Source organism: Pecten maximus, chromosome 9 (genome assembly GCF_902652985.1).
Source record: "Pecten maximus chromosome 9, xPecMax1.1, whole genome shotgun sequence".
Taxonomy (NCBI): domain Eukaryota; kingdom Metazoa; phylum Mollusca; class Bivalvia; order Pectinida; family Pectinidae; genus Pecten; species Pecten maximus.
The window spans coordinates 9,306,446-9,326,207 of record NC_047023.1 but is presented as its reverse complement, the minus strand read 5'-3'; the positions used below and the strand labels follow the sequence as shown (position 1 = coordinate 9,326,207).

General features: G+C 36.9%; 1 protein-coding gene across 1 annotated transcript in view; it reads right to left on the bottom strand.

Annotated features, from left to right (window-relative positions):
• LOC117334445 (G-protein coupled receptor GRL101-like) overlaps window positions 1-19,762 on the bottom strand; it is a 135,219-nt gene that overhangs the window by 31,579 nt on the left and 83,878 nt on the right. Inside the window, exons 6-9 of the mRNA XM_033894077.1 lie at window positions 17,153-17,248; window positions 10,507-10,623; window positions 8,688-8,828; window positions 6,562-6,726 (exon numbers count right to left, since the gene is read on the bottom strand). Of these exons, the coding sequence (XP_033749968.1) occupies window positions 6,562-6,726; window positions 8,688-8,828; window positions 10,507-10,623; window positions 17,153-17,248 (519 nt within the window). The remainder of the gene's footprint in view (window positions 1-6,561; window positions 6,727-8,687; window positions 8,829-10,506; window positions 10,624-17,152; window positions 17,249-19,762) is intronic.

The window sequence follows — 19,762 nt, the reverse complement described above, 5'->3', positions numbered from 1 at the left end:
CTCATCTTTGAATAAACTACAACCAGCATGTCGTCATCCAATGCTTTCATTTTGATTTAGTATCATGTATCATTTCGGTATTGTTCTTGTTCGGCCATGAAACTACACCTATAATAATGATATTGATAATGGAGTTTGTTTGTTGGTTTAATTATTTGTTTATTTTCAATTCCTTAACACTTATCTACCCTTTGTATACAGTATAATTAGAAATTACACTACAAGCATCGCAGAGATGAATCCTTCAGATAGATACATTTTTTGTACCTACCAGAGCTTGCCGGGTGTGACATTTTGTATGATATTCAAGTACACTGCTGCAATATATATCTTTGTTCAGACGAACCTTAAAAGCCACAGGCGGAAAAAGCTATGCTGTTTTCTCTTTATCAAATTCCTCCATTTTCTATTTGTTGATATTGCTCAATTTGTAAACTGACGAATTAACATTTTCCAGAACTTGCTTTCATCATCTGGTACGTGTGATGCTGATTGTGATGAGAGGCCTTTTAGCATGCTCTAGATCTGTGTTAAATATCAGCGGATAACACCATGGACATGCTATCAGTCGCCATCTGTCCCCAGACCTAACGCATCCTTGTGGAGATGAGATATCAGACCATTTCAATACCGACATACAACCAGACAACCCAAGGCCACATGTATACAATGTGGCCGTATCATTAATCACCAGTAAAATTGTTTTCACTTGTTCCACGGTGCTGCATACCTGTCAACATCATGCATTCATGCTTTTTTAAGATATAAAGACACATTTTCTATAACAATTATCTCTGCATATAGAAAACCTCTATCATTATTTCAATTCAGTAGGGAATTAATCAATATGTTGTCTTTGGAAATATTAGAACTGGCCACACATCAAAGTTGTCATTATCTTCATCATTCAGGGCTGCCTCGTTTCAGTTTGATTCTTCAAATAACAATGATTCATCCGCAAACATGACCGTCAGTAATACAGTATATATAATTGTGTTAGAAGAATGTTATTGTTATGTATGATTATATCAATATATCTGATTAACAATACCATTCTTGCCATACAGCCTTAGCCACTATAGCAGTCAGCTCTACTTTTGTATGACCTTATCAGGCATCAACTAAGCTCACCTTATCACATCCATCCCACCACTGGTTATTTTGTATAGAAATGTATTATGTCCGGTGTAATCTAACACAGTGCATACGACTGTACATTATTACAGATCTAATAAGTGTCAAACATGCATGTTATATAAATTGTACTGACAAATCATCTGAAACGAACAATAATCCTTGGTGTCACCAACTAAATGCAGAAACAAAGAATAGAGGCATGTTAATGAAGCCATAATTCCAAAGCGATAAAACAGGTCACTGCATGAACAGAATGTTTATTATGATACATACTCTTGAATAAGAAAAGAATAAAGACCAGGGCACGACGGTGCGTAACCAGCACATATCCTACACTCCCGTGCATCAATATCATGTCCATGTTCTGTATTTCATTTTTCCATTTAACTTTTTTTTTTTTTTTTTTTTGCTCTTTAAGATAGAGTTGATATTAATTTCCTGATAAACTTTCACGTAATGCTACCCACAAAACACACCTCTTAAATGGGACATGAGACACACCTTCAAGGTACAAAATAAAACACTGCATTGCATCCTGTTGTTTAAGCTATCTAGCCAAAGTTTGAAACCTAAACTACAGTTATACAATATCACATATATCATAATTACGTGGGTTGTGTTCATCGCCACTGGCACGTATTCATCATGCTCAAAGACATATGTTAGGCTCAGGCTCAAATACTTTTGGTGATAAAACCTATATCCGAATTTTAAAAATAAAATCGATGATTTGTAGGAATTTCGAAAAGACCTCAAGTGAGATATTATTCTCAATTTTTTTTTAAACTGCTATTTCATGATTAAACGAGATGGTTTAACATAAATATCATATTTGAGCAAGAGAATGAGTTCATGAATACGGGCCCAGGTGTTCCAGAAGAATAACCGTTTGATGTTTTATCCAAAGGTACTTTACGTTATCACAATAAAGAACAACCAAGTGATATTACTCTAACAAATAGCATTGTTAAAACTATATATGTTTCTGTAAAGGTGCCAGTCTGTTAGATTTTAATTACCATGCACACGATGATCAGTATAATAACATGTCTAAAAACGTGTTGATATGTGTTTTGAATAAATATAAGTTCAATAAGCATTGCTTCATTCGCATGATTGGCACACTGCATTAAACAGATAACGCAATAACTGTAAATAGTGGAAAATACAACGACAATTTTGATGCGGACATGTAAAATTATTCAATACAACTCTAACCTGTGTCTGCATTTGTAATGCAATGTCATTGGACATAGTAGGGACACCGCGGAACGTTAGGGCAAATGATACCCACTACACGCGACTTCTAAGTGGGAGTCACATCACAAGCACGTGACACTATAAAAACAATAAAAAAAATCTGTACCAAATTATCAGGCCATTTATTTAAAGCTCTTTTAGTAGAGTTTCTACCATCCTGTTCCTTTCAGAGAGTCGACGAAGGAAAAAGCACACAGCACTAGTGAGCCAGTTTGCCGATGGTGTATCGGTAAACAGCATGGAAGGGAATGAGAACGTAAAAGACTTCTGTATTCATTGCATCCGATCCATCAACCTTCGGTAGACTCCTTTATGATCAATATCCTGTCAGTTCAGAGAACATCTCAATCACGTACTTGTACGCACATAAAACCATCAACCGTCATTCCCTCATTAAATATATGGACATCTTTGATGTTGATATTTCTGGGTAACAAACAACTAACAATGTAACACACGGGTTATAGATCAAGTCAATGTTTTGCCTTTTCTTCAGTGTAATATTTTCTAAAACTATCCTATTAAAGCTCAAAGCCTAAATATACTGATTAAGTTAATGAACATCGTGTACACTACTCGTAATATCACGTAAATCATTATAAAATTATAAATTTTACGCCTGAAGTTACACATCTACACTATCGTGATGTGCTTACCGGTACTGTTTCTTGTTTCAAGGTTTATTATTGTATTGATATCATAAATTTATATAACTATGGATGTAGCAGGGAGATTTAGGGAAAATAACTCAGAAACTAACTGTTAACCATATCTTATGTATTTATACATAATTATATATTTATAGCGTCATTAGATATGATATATTTACACTGGGTACAAATTAAAATGCTACAAAGTCATCTGTCAATCCATCACAGACGCTTTCTCCTTTGATCTAACACACAACGAACAACTAAAGATAGGTAATTAAAATATTCGTCTCTAATTGGTGCTTCGCCACTAGATATATGTAACGCTAGATAATTTTGTTAATTACGGAAACGACCAATCTATCAGTTTCTAGTATTTTAATATGTTCTTGAGTTGTCAAGCTAATGCTTGTGAAAGATTAAAGACACGAGAACATAATAGGATATTAAAGAAATGATGCTTAATGATAGTACTTTTAAGGCTGTTGCAGAATTTGGTTTCGACGTCACATAAATTTCCATGATAAAACAAGATTCACGAGGGTATTATTGTTCAGGCTGTTACAGGATTTGGTGGTGATGTCACAAATGTCTCCATGATAAAGCAAGGTCTACAATAGTATTTTATTACATTTTTACCAGTGAAATATCAAAAATTATTCATTCTATAAAAGTGATATTTTTCACTAGTGAAAAATATCACTTTTGCTGATTTGACTTATCAAATCAATGATTAGAAAATAGCAAAATAATTGACCAATCAGAAAGCCTGACATATATGTCAGCACCTGGACAGGGGGAACTACTTTTTTTGTTGACATTAGGCCTAGTTAGCATACGGGGTAGGTTTTTCGTTGATAAAAAATGTAATAAACAGAATATCTAACAGTGTCTTCAGTAATACCAAATATATTTCACGAGTGGGCTAATATTTTGATATTTTTCACGAGTGCGCAGTATATATATCCTCTATATACTGTAGTTCAGGCTGTCACAGGATCTGGTTGTGACGTTACAAATTTCTCTATGATAAAGCAAAGTTTACACAAATATTACAGTTCAGGCTGTTGCAGAATTTGGTGGTGACGTCACAGATGTCTACATGATAAACCAAGGTCTACAATAGTAGTATAGTTCAGGCTGTTACAGAATTTGGTGGTGATGTAACAAATTTCTCAACGATAAAGCAAGATTTACGATAGAATTATAGTTCAGGCTGTTACAGAGTTTGGTGGTGACGTAATTTTCTTGTGATAATTTTTTTCAATATCAACGTTTTTGCTCATTGTATATACATATCTGGTTATGAGGCTGGCGAACAGGTTTATGCATGGTGTCTTAAAGAACTTCAGCCTTTTTCTGAAAGAATACTTTGACAGAAATCATGCCTAGATTGAACATTTAACAACATCTGACAAATATATTACATTCTCAAAATTGTTTTCAAGTAAAATAAATCATTTTATTTATAATAAAATACAGCATAATTTAATAATCTACTAAGTAATCTTTAAGGTGCCTCAAAACTACAATTCTATAAGTTGAAACTGAAATATTAGATTATCGTCAAATATAAGTAAAGGTTAAAGTGAGTAGAAAATATCATCCAATTTGAAAAGAGTGATAACAAGTGTAGAGGTTCAAACGACTCCCAATGCATTATGACTACATCAATATATTTTGACACATTTCAAAAGTCAAATGCTGATATTGATCACAGTGACATCCAACACATGCCTCAACCAGATAGGCTGAAGAATACCATAATCACATTTACTAGACTACCTATCATACATAAACGATAATCAAATTTTTCAAAAATATAAATGTCTCATTTTGAACGGTTGATTGTTAAGATAAAGTAACTTAGTAATAAATGACCTTGATGGATAAAGTAATGCTAAACCTGCCAGATAAACTGGTGATGTGAACACACTCAGCTCGTCAGGGAAGTAGTTACAGTCAAACTGGTGAGCGATTATACTCCCTACATCACAGCTCGTCAAAAAGTAGTTACAGACAATGGTGAGAGATGATACTCCCTATATTAAAGCTCGTCAAAAAGTAGTTACAAACTCGTGAGAGATGATACTCGCTACATCACAGCTAGTCAGGGAAGTAGTTACAGTCAAACTGGTGAGAGGTTGTACTCACCACATCCCAGCTACTCAGGGAAAGTAGTTACAGTCAAACTGGCGAGAAATAATACTCGCTACATCACAGCTACTCAGGAAAGTAGTTACAGTCAAACTGGTGAGAAATAATACTCGCTACATCACAGCTAGTCATGGAAGTAGTTACAGACAATGGTGAGAGGTTGTACTCACCACATCACAGCTAGTCGGGGAAGTAGTTACAGATAATGGTGAGAGGTTGTACTCACCACATCACAGCTAGTCGGGGAAGTAGTTACAGACAATGGTGAGAGGTTGTACTCACCACATCACAGCTAGTCAGTGAAGTAGTTACAGACAATGGTGAGAGATGATACTCATCACATCCCAGCTAGTCGGGGAAGTAGTTACAGACAATGGTGAGAGGTTGTACTCACCACATCCCAGCTAGTCAGTGAAGAAGTTACAGTCAAACTCGTGAGAGATGATACTCGCTACATCACAGCTAGTCATGGAAGTAGTTACAGACAATGGTGAGAGGTTGTACTCACCACATCACAGCTAGTCAGTGAAGTAGTTAAAGTCAACCTGGTGAGATATGATACTCACCACATCCCAGCTAGTCAGTGAAGTAGTTACAGTCAAATTGGTGTGCTATGATACTCACCACATCACAGCTAGTCGGGGAAGTAGTTACAGACAATGGTGAGAGGTTGTACTCACCACATCACAGCTAGTCGGGGAAGTAGTTACAGATAATGGTGAGAGGTTGTACTCACCACATCACAGCTAGTCGGGGAAGTAGTTACAGACAATGGTGAGAGGTTGTACTCACCACATCACAGCTAGTCAGTGAAGTAGTTACAGACAATGGTGAGAGATGATACTCATCACATCCCAGCTAGTCGGGGAAGTAGTTACAGACAATGGTGAGAGGTTGTACTCACCACATCCCAGCTAGTCAGTGAAGAAGTTACAGACAATGGTGAGAGGTTGTACTCACCACATAACAGCCAGTCAGGGAAGAAGTTACAGACAATGGTGAGAGGTTGTACTCACCACATCCCAGCTAGTCAGTGAAGAAGTTACAGACAATGGTGAGAGGTTGTACTCACCACATCCCAGCTAGTCAGTGAAGAAGTTACAGACAATGGTGAGAGGTTGTACTCAACACATCACAGCTAGTCAGGGAAGTAGTTACAGACAATGGTGAGAGGTTGTACTCACCACATCACAGCTAGTCAGGGAAGTAGTTACAGACAATGGTGAGAGGTTGTACTCACCACATCACAGCTAGTCAGTGAAGTAGTAACAGTCAAACTGGCGAGAGCTGATACTCACCACATCCCAGCTAGTCATGGAAAGTAGTAACAGTCAAACTGGTGAGAGATGATACTCACCACATCCCAGCTCGTCTTCGCCATTTAGACAGTCCGGGAAGTAGTTACACACAACGTTGTCGTGACCTTCAGCAGGGAGACATCGACCCTCCGGACACGCGAAAAACTTCTTTATACCAGATCTCTTGTTCTCTGGAAAGTCCTCACATTGGTTGGTTATATTCCCTGTGGCAACAATATAATAACAATGATAAAAAAATAAATATAGATCTGACACAGTTTTTATTTTATTACAAGGAATGATAAAAAGGAAGCAGAGTTATCAGCATCAGTATATATCAGCATCCGGTTATGTCAAAATCTTTGTCAATGAAAAAGATAACAATAGTTTTTGAATATTGTATATTTTTGTGAATGGAGTGATTAACCTTTTAGCGAAAATTAACAATGTAAGAAAACTCATATTTTAGAGTCAGACTTCAACAAGTAGCGTATTATTGAATTGACATAACGACAATAGTTTGGTTAAGAAAATATTTTTGTTGGCTTGTTAAATGTTTAATTGGGTAACAAATCGTGTACCATAGGATGGGCAGAAAAATTTAAACGTTTTGATGGCGTCAAACACAAACAATACGTTGTCATGGCGTCGTACACAAACAAAACGTTGTCATGGCGTCATACACAAACAAAACGCTGTAATGGCGTCATACACAAACAAAACGTTGTCATGGCGTCATACACAAACAAAACGTTGTCATGGCGTCATACACAAACAAAACGTTACCATGGCGTCATTCACAAACAAAACGTTGTCATGGCGTCATACACAAACAAAACGTTGTCATGGCGGCATACACAAACGAAACTTTGTCATGGCGTCATACACAAACAACGTTAAATAACATTTTATAGGTAATTGATATTAAGATAGACTCCATTCGTGGAAATGTTAAATTGTGATCTCTGTTTGGCTTACGTTGAAACTATTGCGCCAACGATATGTATCCCTCGTTTTAAATGACATAATTTATTAGTTTTGAGAAAACGTCCGCACAACAAGCGCGATAAAATATGGATCAAAAATTTATCGAGGTGTTTTTAAATATCTGGAGCAAAATAAACATGTTAATCTTAATGAAAATGTTTCTTATCGTTGTTAATTAAATTATAAGGGTTAACTGTAATATTTTCTTACCTTATTGAGCAATAACACAAAAAACTGGGGTGTACTCTGAATAAACCGCGATTAAACTAGCCTCATTGTTAATGAGACGTTTAAGTTTAAAAACTGTGCTATATCAATATCATTGTTTACAAGACCTATCATATAGGAGGAATAACATATATGTAAAACATTTCAAATCAATTTTCTATGAGATTCTCAAGATTTTCTGACGTTTGAAATAGTATTTTCCCATCTGCCTGACATGACATAACGACAGCTACAATGTAATGGGTGCGATGGCGTGCAATGAAAAATGGGCAAGGTATATCGAAACCATGATAGTTTTTGTAATTGGATTTTTGATCACTTGCGTACATGCACGTGCTTAAGCAGGCACTGAAGCTGTTGTTGTCACTCACAATGGGTGTCATAACACATACAGTGAAGAAATGATATATTTTATATAAATATTTCGCTTCCATATGTTATATTGTAGAATGAGACGGCACATTGCCAAGTTCTATCCTGTTATTTAAGATGCAGCCTACACTGTGTAGCAGAAAACAAGTATCTGGTCAGGGATACATAATAGAGGATTCAGGTCAATTGTTGTGATTCGTAGTTATTAATGATTAACACCGATACCAGCAGTCAATAACGCATTTTCTATATCGTTTATCAATTAAGATGATGGTTTTCAAATTCTTTTGAAAATGTCGCTCATTTTTCAGAATATCAACGATAGGTGAAGAAATTACTCCAGGTACTAGCTTTCATAGATGTGTATGTCAGAATAGTACAATGGCATACATTAGTGCTAATTAATGTCATAATATCTGTTAAGGTAATTTTCTTTTAATTTTTGTGTTTGAAGAGATAATACTCACTACATCCCAGCTAGTCAGGGAAGTAGTTATAGACAAATGGTGATAGCTGGCACTCACTTCATAGCAGCTCGTCAAAGAAGTAGCTACAGAAAAAACTGATGAAAGTAAAAATAAAGTTTACTGATACTTACAACAAAAGTATTCGTCAGCTCCATCTTTGGTATTTCGACAGTCGTTGTTTTCGTTACACAGATATTCCTTCGGAATACACCTCTGACTTTCACCATTTAACTTGCACATGTAGGTTTCACCAATGGGACAGGCTTGTGACACTGAAACAACAAGTAAAAGGTACAAATCCTAACTCCTGAAACCTTTCAAATTACTGTAACCGTGCACATTTTGCGGTAATCTTATTTTAGCATTTTTCGCACTGAAAGTATTCCGCTAAATTATCATTGTGCTTATTTTTAGTTTACATTGGTTTCTATGGTAATCAGTGATGGCGTGCTAATTCATCATTTCACTAAACTATTTTAATTTGGTTCCGAAAGAATACATGTATACAAACTTACTGTATATACGGCATTGTATAAATACATTGTATCATTTTGACGTATGTTTCTGTTGGCAAGGTCTGTCTGGTTTTCTACACCTTGTGTTACAATATACACCTGTAGCCAATCTTTGAACAAGAAAGGTTGCTGTTGAATTTTATTTTCACTTCGCTATTTTGAACTCGGTTTGTATCGTAAGTCCCGTTGTCTTAACCGAGATTTAACGGCGAGAATCAAACTTTGCTTCAAGGTCAGACACGTCCGGAAACACGAGTAGAAGTGTTTACGAGAGTGTCATTGCCTCCAAACAATGCTCTGCAAATTTAAGTTAAGGGAATTCATTAAGTTAAATATGTTTGTGAAATCGGAGCTAATTTGGCAGATTCTCGTGGATGTTTCATGCCAAGTAGACACTTTCCACAGAAATCAACATCAAAGTATCTCAGAAAACCCATCAGCGAAATATATAGGCGAACTAATATTAAAATCGTTATATATAATAATGGCATTTGCTAATGTTTCTCCAACCACGCTTTCCAGATTCTTATAAATGATTTGGGTCTGGTTAACGAGATTTTACGACAAACACCGTTTTTTATTTAAATGTTTCTCACTTCACATCAATTCGTTCTGAAACTATTGTAAATTCTGATCCTATGAAAATGTAAAAGTCAAATAAAATCTCGATTAAAAATGATTACCATTTCTCAAAAGTTATCGTTAAAAATGGACTTTGTGGCGTAAATCACACATGAACTGTCATTTTAGTTTTGTTAAGATAATTATCACCAAAGTCTATTCGTTCTCTCCTGTTGACTTCTCCTTGACGCCCGTCCTCATAAGTATGCGTCCTTGACGCCCGTCCACATAATTATGCGTCCTTGACGCCCGTCCTCATAATTAAGCCTCATTGACGCCCGTCCTCATAATTAAGCCTCATTGACGCCCGCCTCATAAGTATGCGTCCTTGACGCCCGTCCTCATAATTAAGCCTCATTGACGCCCGCCTCATAAGTATGCGTCCTTGACGCCCGTCCACCCACATCAAGTTCAAGTTCATTTATTACTTTGAGCTATACCGCTCATCAGTTGTGCATATATACAGGGCAATATAACATTTAACATATAAACAACAACACACACGCACCACTATCGCACCTACAGTACGCCTAGAAGTGTAGAGAGATATCTAGCACTGCATATAATAATAACTATTTTGTGATTATTAAACTCGTCCACCCACATAAGTATGCGTTCTTGACGCCCATCCTCATAAGTATGCGTCCTTGACGCCCGTCCTCATAAGTATGCGTCCTTGACGCCCGTCCTCATAAGTATGCGTCCTAGACGCCGTCCACATAATTATGCGTCCTTGACACCCGTTCTCATATGGCGCTCACTTTTACGAGGACGGTAGAGACAAAACAAACAGCTACCTTTTGTAAACACTTACAACATCCATTTTCGTCGTCACATGTCCCTCCACAGTCACACATCCCGTCGCAAACATTGGATCTGTAGATGCAGCGCCCGTTGTCACACTTGTGCTGTTCCGGTGTGCATGGACCACCTACAGAACGAAATAAGCAGTGTTATACCTATCTACTTGTTCTTATCAACTTAAGGACAATAACCTGGGCTTTTGATACCTTAATACATACTGTAAAGTAAGCTACCAAAATGATTAGGCTGTGTGGAAAGTGCATCTGTTGTTTGTAGTATGTTTCAGATTTTGAATTACGTAACTTCCTTTCTGAAATTTCTTACTTTTGGCCCCGAACGAACCTGGGTCATACGAGGTCGAAACAGCTGTATAAAACAATTTAATATCTATTGTTTGTAATATACTATTTGTATTACTAAATTAACAATTAGATGTGTTATATGTATTTTGAGCAACATCTTAAGCATTGTTTTTTTTTCACAAAAGGGGGGTCTCGGCCAGACGGGAAATTGCTAAGTTGCCAAATATGAGTCCTGCCAACGAGAGAGAAAGGGCTATTTTCGCGAGGGTTGCGATTCTCATTTTAACCCTTGCAACAAGATATTGGTCTGTCTTGTCATTAAGGTAATGCTATCGTTATGAGCATATCTCGGTGGTGGCATTTGACATTTGCCATTGTTGCATACCGTAAACGCATTTTTCATATGTTATTATACAATTATTGTGACTATGGAACCACTTGAAATTCCTCCCTGCGTTGAACTGTATATAATGTGATTTATCCTTGCCACATTTCATGAAACATCTAGTTCTAGCGATTTTTCCGAGCATTGACTTTTCATCATCATGTATATTTTGAAAACAGTATAAGTACTTCACTGAGTTAGAAACGCATGTTATTTCAATTACGTCACTTTGCATTTGACATCACGTGAAGATGAATGGAGGAAACACTAGGTATACACTACACGTGGACGAATATCCCTTTCCGGAGGAAGTATCTCTACATTTATCCATGACAAAGGAAATTCATATATCTCCCCAAGAATAGTGTGGAAACACCTATTCAGCGTAAGGACGATGCTAATCCCCTTCTATGATGACTATCCCTACATTTTCTGTCCAGAGTATTTAGATTGTTCCCTGTTAATATAATCTCTTAATCCCGCAACACGCACCATTTACACTGTTAATGAAATACATAAATCACAAATAATATAAATTATCTATATCAAACTACGACCTCTTTAACTTCCGGTCATCGATGTCATCGCCGTAAGAAAATAACCTAATCGAGAATTGACCTAGAATTACAAGGCGGGTGTCGTCGATGAATAGATGACGCTTATTCCCTCAGAACACCTGGTCTTATTTCCTTTGTACTTTGAAAGGACATCCATACAAATCTATAATTGTAGCTAGTACTCCCCCCTTATTTTTGTCTTAAGTTGAATTACAGTTTAATTTAAATGTCTTTTTCTCCCCCTTCTTCTTCTTCTTTTTTTTGGGGGGGGGGGGGGGGGGGGAGTTTTTTGTTTTGTTTTTTTTTTTTTGTAATCATCACACAGATACACGTAGCATCCTGATTATGATATAAGAATTTCAATACTATGGTGACTCTGTAAAGTAATTGTCTGTGACCTCAATGATTCCGGAATTTTCATTTTCTTGCTTTGGTGTTTATAGTTCACGAAAATAAAACAGACACAATTGTTTACGTCACCACATTACATGTTACGCAATATGTTAACCTGTGTCATTTATAACGACAATTAACATCGGCACATTTTTGCCAGAATAATAATTTTAAAAACCTGCCTACCCAGTATTGTCTATGCTATAATCATGGAAATATATGTAATGAATATTCAAAACAACAAAAACATAAATCCGCCTTTTCTGTGCGCTTTCTTTCGGTTCGACATTGATTAAAAAGCCAAATTGTTTTACGGGTTGGCGGAAAAGCCGTTCCTCCTGGCAAAAGGTGATATTTTCTACAGTTACCTGCATAATTCCCGTCAGGGGATTACCACAAATAGGACCGCGTTACAGCATTCGTTAATTTTCAAAATTTCAAACTGAAACATTATTCGTCTCTATTACATTGACTTTGAATTGTAGTTTGTAATGTCATATTTACAACATGTCTTTGTATATATATATAGGGGATGGGTATTCCTACAAATAGCTATTCATAAGACTGTATATTAGCACTAGTGCACAACAAAAAGAGGAAAACGCACAGTCTCCAGAGTCCTGCTGGCCTCATCAAGCTCACCAGCATGTATTTAAAGACACATAAAACACTGTTTCCAAATATAATCGTACCAGGCTGACTTGATTTTTATACCTTAACAAAAAAAGAGAATTTCATGTACAACTGCAATTGCAAAACAAGAAAATTCCATGTCCAACTGCAAATGCGACACACCTATGTATCGTTGTACTTCTATGTGATCACGTGAGACATTATTTTTTCACTTGTTTACAATTCAGCAAATGTTCAATTCTTCTTTGCACTACCTCAATATCAGTTGCCAATCGGAAAATGAATCGTCTCTAAGAACTTAAAAAAAAATACAATACCTTCTTTTTTTTGTCCTCTGAGCAATTTCGAAAAGGCACGGGATGTTTTACCAATATCTTTATAACTACATGGTCAATAGCTTTAACATTGCGTATGCACCGTGAAAAACCAATACAGAAGTAGTTTGAGCAGTTTGGCCGTGTTGACATCTTATTTTCATTCTGAGCGTAATTTGTCTGGGGCAAATTTATTCGGCTTCTGTGTTTAAAGGTATCGACTTAAGTGTCGTCCTAAAGCATATGAGCACTGTTTATGATCGTCAGATTATTGCCAATCAGCTAGACTGATGGGCACGTCTCAATTCCTCTGCCGTCATTGATCCCAAACAGTGGGAGAGCGGCGGAGAGGATACTATCATAGAATGCAAATTGATTGACTCTGTGACGCTAAAGGTTGGTCTAAACAGATTCGTTATTCTTGCTTTATGTGGAGTGAGCCATGTATGGTCAATTATTGATCACGACTAGGCTCCGACGGATTTTCCGGCTACACTCTTCACCCCAATCCCATGTCAACGGATGACGGGATTATGAATTTTGTTTTATATTCTGATAAATCATCTTTGATATGGAATCATCATGCGATAGCGGCCAGCTATCACATCATTCATCTGCACCTCAAACACGTGCTTCCACGGCATGCGCTGATTACATATCATACGGTGTCTATATATGTATACATGTATATATCAAACGTTGGAATAGTATCATTTATCACGTTATCTAGGATAAAACTGAAATTATATCAAAATCCTATCGAGTATTTTGTCTTAGTTAAGCCGTCCATGATAACATCTTACTAGGAATACTGTAAATCACTTATATTTCGCGGGGGATATATTTTCGCGTTAATACGCGAGGAGAGTCAATCGTAAATTATAATTCTTCACGATTATTTGTACGAAAGTAACACCTTTTGATGGGGACTAAACTATCGGTTACCAATATAGGAGTCCAGCAGAGAACACAACTCTTTTAGCACATCACTCGCGAATTCAAAATTATTTCCATAGCAGCGTTCCGGAAATCATATGTTCGCGAATATGTCTGAAATGGTAGGTTCGCGAAATAAAGTATTCGCGAAATCTAAACGATTTACAGTACGTTATATGAATGTAAAATGATAAATAGTCGAATAACACCTGTAGATATGCCTAATGATAAAGCTGTACCGAACTCCCTTCCGTGCATTTGTTTTTTTTTTAATTTCATTTTTAAACATATTTCTTATATAAATATACAACAGGATCAGGCACAAGTTTTCCAACTTATGAGAAGCCCTTTCCCAACAACAGTATACAACATATCAATATTCACATAAGATGACATTAGAATTTAAATAAAAAAAAAAAAAAAAAATATTTTTTAAAGGAAGTTTAAGAAGAATAGAGATGGGATGTTAATCAGTGTGAATGGAGGAAGAGAATATTCTGCCAAGGACATTGTCGAGTTTTATGACAACTACGTTTGACTTTTTTTAAAATGCGTTAATTGAGTTAACAGTTGCTTCAAAATACGTACACTGCAGATAAATTACATCTGCTTTTATTAATGTTGTTTACGCTGAAACCGGAATCGCTAACCCAATAAAACATTTATCGTGGATCTCTAACTGTCATGCCTCTGATAATTTGGCTGTTGTAACTAATAGTTTTAGATATAACAAAAGTTACTAGGAAATGGTTTAAGGAAATGGTAGATTTGAAGCCATTAGAAGAATTAATCTACCTATTCCGGCTTGTTTTGTTAAGAGTTAAAACAGCAATTTGTCCCAACAACCCAGGGAATACAATGACCGACTTACGTCACATCCGGAACAGACTAGCGTATTAACAACCGGATCTAGCGTTATCTTAAGAGGCCAAGACCATATCTGACTCTACAGTCGTCTACTCATTAAAAGAAATTATAAAGATATGTTGGCCCAATACAACAGAGTTACAATAATAAAATGCCGGAACGCCATAAAGAGGCAGCGCCTTCCTGTCCGTTCCTGGAAAGGGTATACCATCGGGGTTCCAAACACATAAAGTGTCATATACAAGGCGTGTACTTAATTTTCCCATCACCAGGAGGCATATTTCACGTTGTTGTGTAAATCTGGTTTACGACACAAAATAGACATGTTATTTTAAAACAATAATGAAGTTGTCATCTTTTAAAAAAAAATTCACTTATATGAGCTAAACGTTATCGTTGGTGTCCGACATACCAAGGACACGCCATTGTTGTTCACACAATACAGAGGAAGCTGTCAATCAGGACGCCTGATATTACGTCATTGTCAAATTATCATTGTTTGTAGGAGAGATATTGTTCAATAACCTAGAAGTTCGACAATATGTGCTTCTTCTTTTTTTTAATCTTTCTTTTTTCGATGCAACCAGTGATGTGTCATAGCAAATGATGAATATTTTAGAATGTCCACTTTAAACATGACGAGTTAAAGTTCACAAATTATTTTCACATTAAGGATGCGATCGGTCGTTAAGATACGGATATTTCATTAGCTGACATGTTGTTTTTGTGAATCTGTAGTAATCTGTGTTTGGTCAGGGCTCGCTCGTATTAGAAACTAATATTTAAATAGGACCGATCAGATCACGGATCGTAAAGACGCGGAAACGGGAAATGCGTCCGCGTGCAGCAATTTGACGAATGCGCTTTTATCCGCTATCCTCTGCTTCCCGGTTAACCAATATAACAAAGATAGTTTATGTATGACGTCTTTATGATAGACATAGGACTATATTTTTATTCCACTTTGATAACTTAATGTATTTGCATTCTCATAATAACCACAAACCAGTCGGCAATATTGTAAAATAATGAGTACGTCATATTAATTTATTGTCCTGGTTGCAGGGTAATATGAACGTTTATTTATCTGAAGGCTTGCCCGTGGTTAATATGTTACCCGAGCTTAAATAAACCTTCATATCACCCTGCAACCAGGGTTAAAATTGTTTATTATACAGAAATATAATAACAAACTAAGATACACAAAAATAAAATCAAGATTTTTAAATATCATTTTTATTACAAACCAATGTGATCCAATTCGATCGATTGATACGGTATTATAACAAGTCTCCTGTAGAAACTCTTAGAAACAGTTGACCGGTAAAATTACTGATATTTTCCCTGTTCTGATCATATTCTTGTTTTGTGAAATTTTATCTATTCTTCGACTGCACGAAACTGTTTGCGCAAGCGAAAGGGAGAACTCCGTACAACATAATATGAGGGTCACCATGGGGGCACGCGCCCCAGTGAGCTATATGAACTTTCATTTCCCACACGTGAGAGGGATACCTGGTGGCTTATACGTCACGTGATGCGTTTAAACTAATCACGGATACTGTTACAAACGTGATATAACAATATTTTTTATAGTTAAATTCCTTTCAGTTAGCCATTGTTTTTCTATAATGATCAGTTGTCCCTCACAACTCTATATAATTCTTGTTTGTTTTTGTTTTTTTATTCCGGGGTGGGGGTCTGTCCCAGTTTTAAGTAAATATTCTTGCAATCGTAAATAAACGCGAAGACAGAGACGTCAACAAATTATAATTCTTGTTTGACATCCTAAACCCTAGGTTTTTGCTACTACAGGATCCAGATGTCTATATACGGAAACAGATAGAATTGTATTTTACTGCATATACTGTAAATCACTTATATTTCTAGTAGGATTTATTTTCGCGTTAATGTGCAAGGAGAGTCAATGGAGAGTTCAAATTCAGAGTCATTAATGAAATAGGTCATATGTGGATCTGTGAAAATATTGTAACGTGTTCCGTTTGTTATGGGACGTTATTTTCAATAGCTCACGTTTTGTGTCACACAGTTAATACCATAAATAATATATACGTATATGTTTATAAACACAATACATGTATATAATCCATTTCATGCCGAGTTGGCCGATGTTGACAGCATAGGGGTTGATGCCCTTTTAGTTTAGAGACTCAGGTGGTAAATGTGATTGGGTTGATAATTGAAGTCGGTATTAATTTTCCTTACGGTATAGATGATGTATATATATTTGTTACAAACATTTACTTACATACTGTCTCGTCGTGTTGGTTGTCACAGTCGACCCAGCCGTCACATACGGACTTGTCCTCAACGTAGATCCCATCTCCACAAGTTTTATACGACCCTGTAAGATACAAGACGACAAAATATACATTACACAAAGAAAATGTGACGATGTTTCATTTCAAATATATTTCAAAAATTAAACAAAAGGACTGGACATCAGGCTATGCCTTTATCAGCTCTCATGATGACTTCTAGTATATCATAATATTTAAAGACATTAAATACAAATTCTATATGCATTATTTTACAACTAATCTAATGACACGTGGTTGTTGCTACGTAAAGCAATTTGTCTGGATTGATATTTATATGTTCCGACAAAATTACATTATTTAAAGAGAAATTGATACATAAATAAAACAATAGATAAGTATGTATCATCATAGAATTACAGCAAAATATATACAAATGTAAGAAATCGAATTATATATACAACATAATTTACAATATAAGTATCCATAGTCCGTTGTAGGTACATGTACATTTGCATGAGCGATAAAACATTCTCCCTCGGATGTTGTAGGTATGGACACTCTCCTTCGGATGTTGTAGATATAAACATTCTCCCTCGGATGTTGTAGGTATAAACATTCTCCCTCGGATGTTGTAGGTATAAAACATTCTCCCTCGTGTGTTGTAATTATAAACATTCACCCTCGGATGTTGTAGGTATGCACATTCTCCCTCGGATGTTGTAGGTATAAAACATTCTCCCTCGGATGTTGTAGGTATGAACATTCCCCCTCGGATGTTGTAGGTATGGACATTCTCCCTCGGATGTTGTAGGTATGGGCATTCTCCCTCGGATGTTTTGGGTATGAACATTCCCCCTCGGATGTTGTAGATATAAACATTCTCCCTCGGATGTTGTAGGTATGAACATTCCCCCTCGGATGTTGTAGGTATGAACATTCTCCCTCGGATGTTGTAGATATGAACATTCTCCCTCGGATGTTGTAGGTATAAAACATTCTCCCTCGTGTGTTGTAGGTATGAACATTCCCCCTCGGATGTTGTAGGTATAAACATTCTCCCTCGGATGTTGTAGGTATGAACATTCTCCCTCGGATGTTGTAGGTATGGACATTCTCCCTCGGATGTTGTAGGTATAAAACATTCTCCCTCGGATGTTGTAGGTATGAACATTCTCCCTCGGATGTTGTAGGTATAAACATTCTCCCTCGGATGTTGTAGGTATGAACATTCTCCCTCGGATGTTGTAGGTATAAACATTCCCCCTCGGATGTTGTAGGTATGAACGTTCTCCCTCGTATGTTGTAGGTATGGACACTCTCCCTCGGATGTTGTAGGTATAAACATTCTCCCTCGGATGTTGTAGGTATAAACATTCTCCCTCGGATGTTGTAGGTATAAACATTCTCCCTCGGATGTTGTAGGTATGGACACTCTCCCTCGGATGTTGTAGGTATGGACACTCTCCCTCGGATGTTGTAGGTATAAACATTCTCCCTCGGATGTTGTAGGTATAAACATTCTCCCTCGGATGTTGTAGGTATAAACATTCTCCCTCAGATGTTGTAGGTATAAACATTCTCCCTCGGATGATGTAGATATAAACATTCTCCCTCGGATGTTGTAGGTATGAACATTCTCCCTCGGATGTTGTAGGTATAAACATTCCCCCTCGGATGTTGTAGGTATGAACGTTCTCCCTCGTATGTTGTAGGTATGGACACTCTCCCTCGGATGTTGTAGGTATAAACATTCTCCCTCGTATGTTGTAGGTATGGACACTCTCCCTCGGATGTTGTAGATATGAACATTCTCCCTCGGATGTTGTAGATATAAACATTCTCCCTCGGATGTTGTCGGTATGGACATTCCCCCTCGGATGTTGTAGGTATAAACATTCTCCCTCGGATGTTGTAGGTATAAACATTCTCCCTCGGATGATGTAGATATAAACATTCCCCCTCGGATGTTGTAGGTATGAACATTCTCCCTCGGATGTTGTAGGTATGAACATTCTCCCTCGGATGTTGTAGATATAAACATTCTCCCTCGGATGTTGTAGGTATGAACATTCTCCCTCGGATGTTGTAGGTATGAACATTCTCCCTCGGATGTTGTAGGTATGAACATTCCCCCTCGGATGTTGTAGATATAAACATTCTCCCTCGTATGTTGTAGATATGAACATTCTCCCTCGGATGTTGTAGGTATGAACATTCTCCCTCGGATGTTGTAGGTATAAAACATTCTCCCTCGGATGTTGTAGGTATAAAACATCCTCCCTCGGATGTTGTAGATATGGACATTCTCCCTCGGATGGTGTAGATATGGACATTCTCCCTCGGATGTTGTAGATATGGACATCCTCCCTCGGATGTTTTAGATATGAACATTCTCCCTCGGATGTTGTAGGTATAAACATTCTCCCTCGGATATTGAAGGTATAAACATTCTCCCTCGGATGTTGTAGGTATGAACATTCCCCCTCGGATGTTGTAGATATGGACATTCTCCCTCGGATGTTGTAGGTATGAACATTCTCCCTCGGATGTTGTAGGTATAAAACATTCTCCCTCGTGTGTTGTAGGTATGAACATTC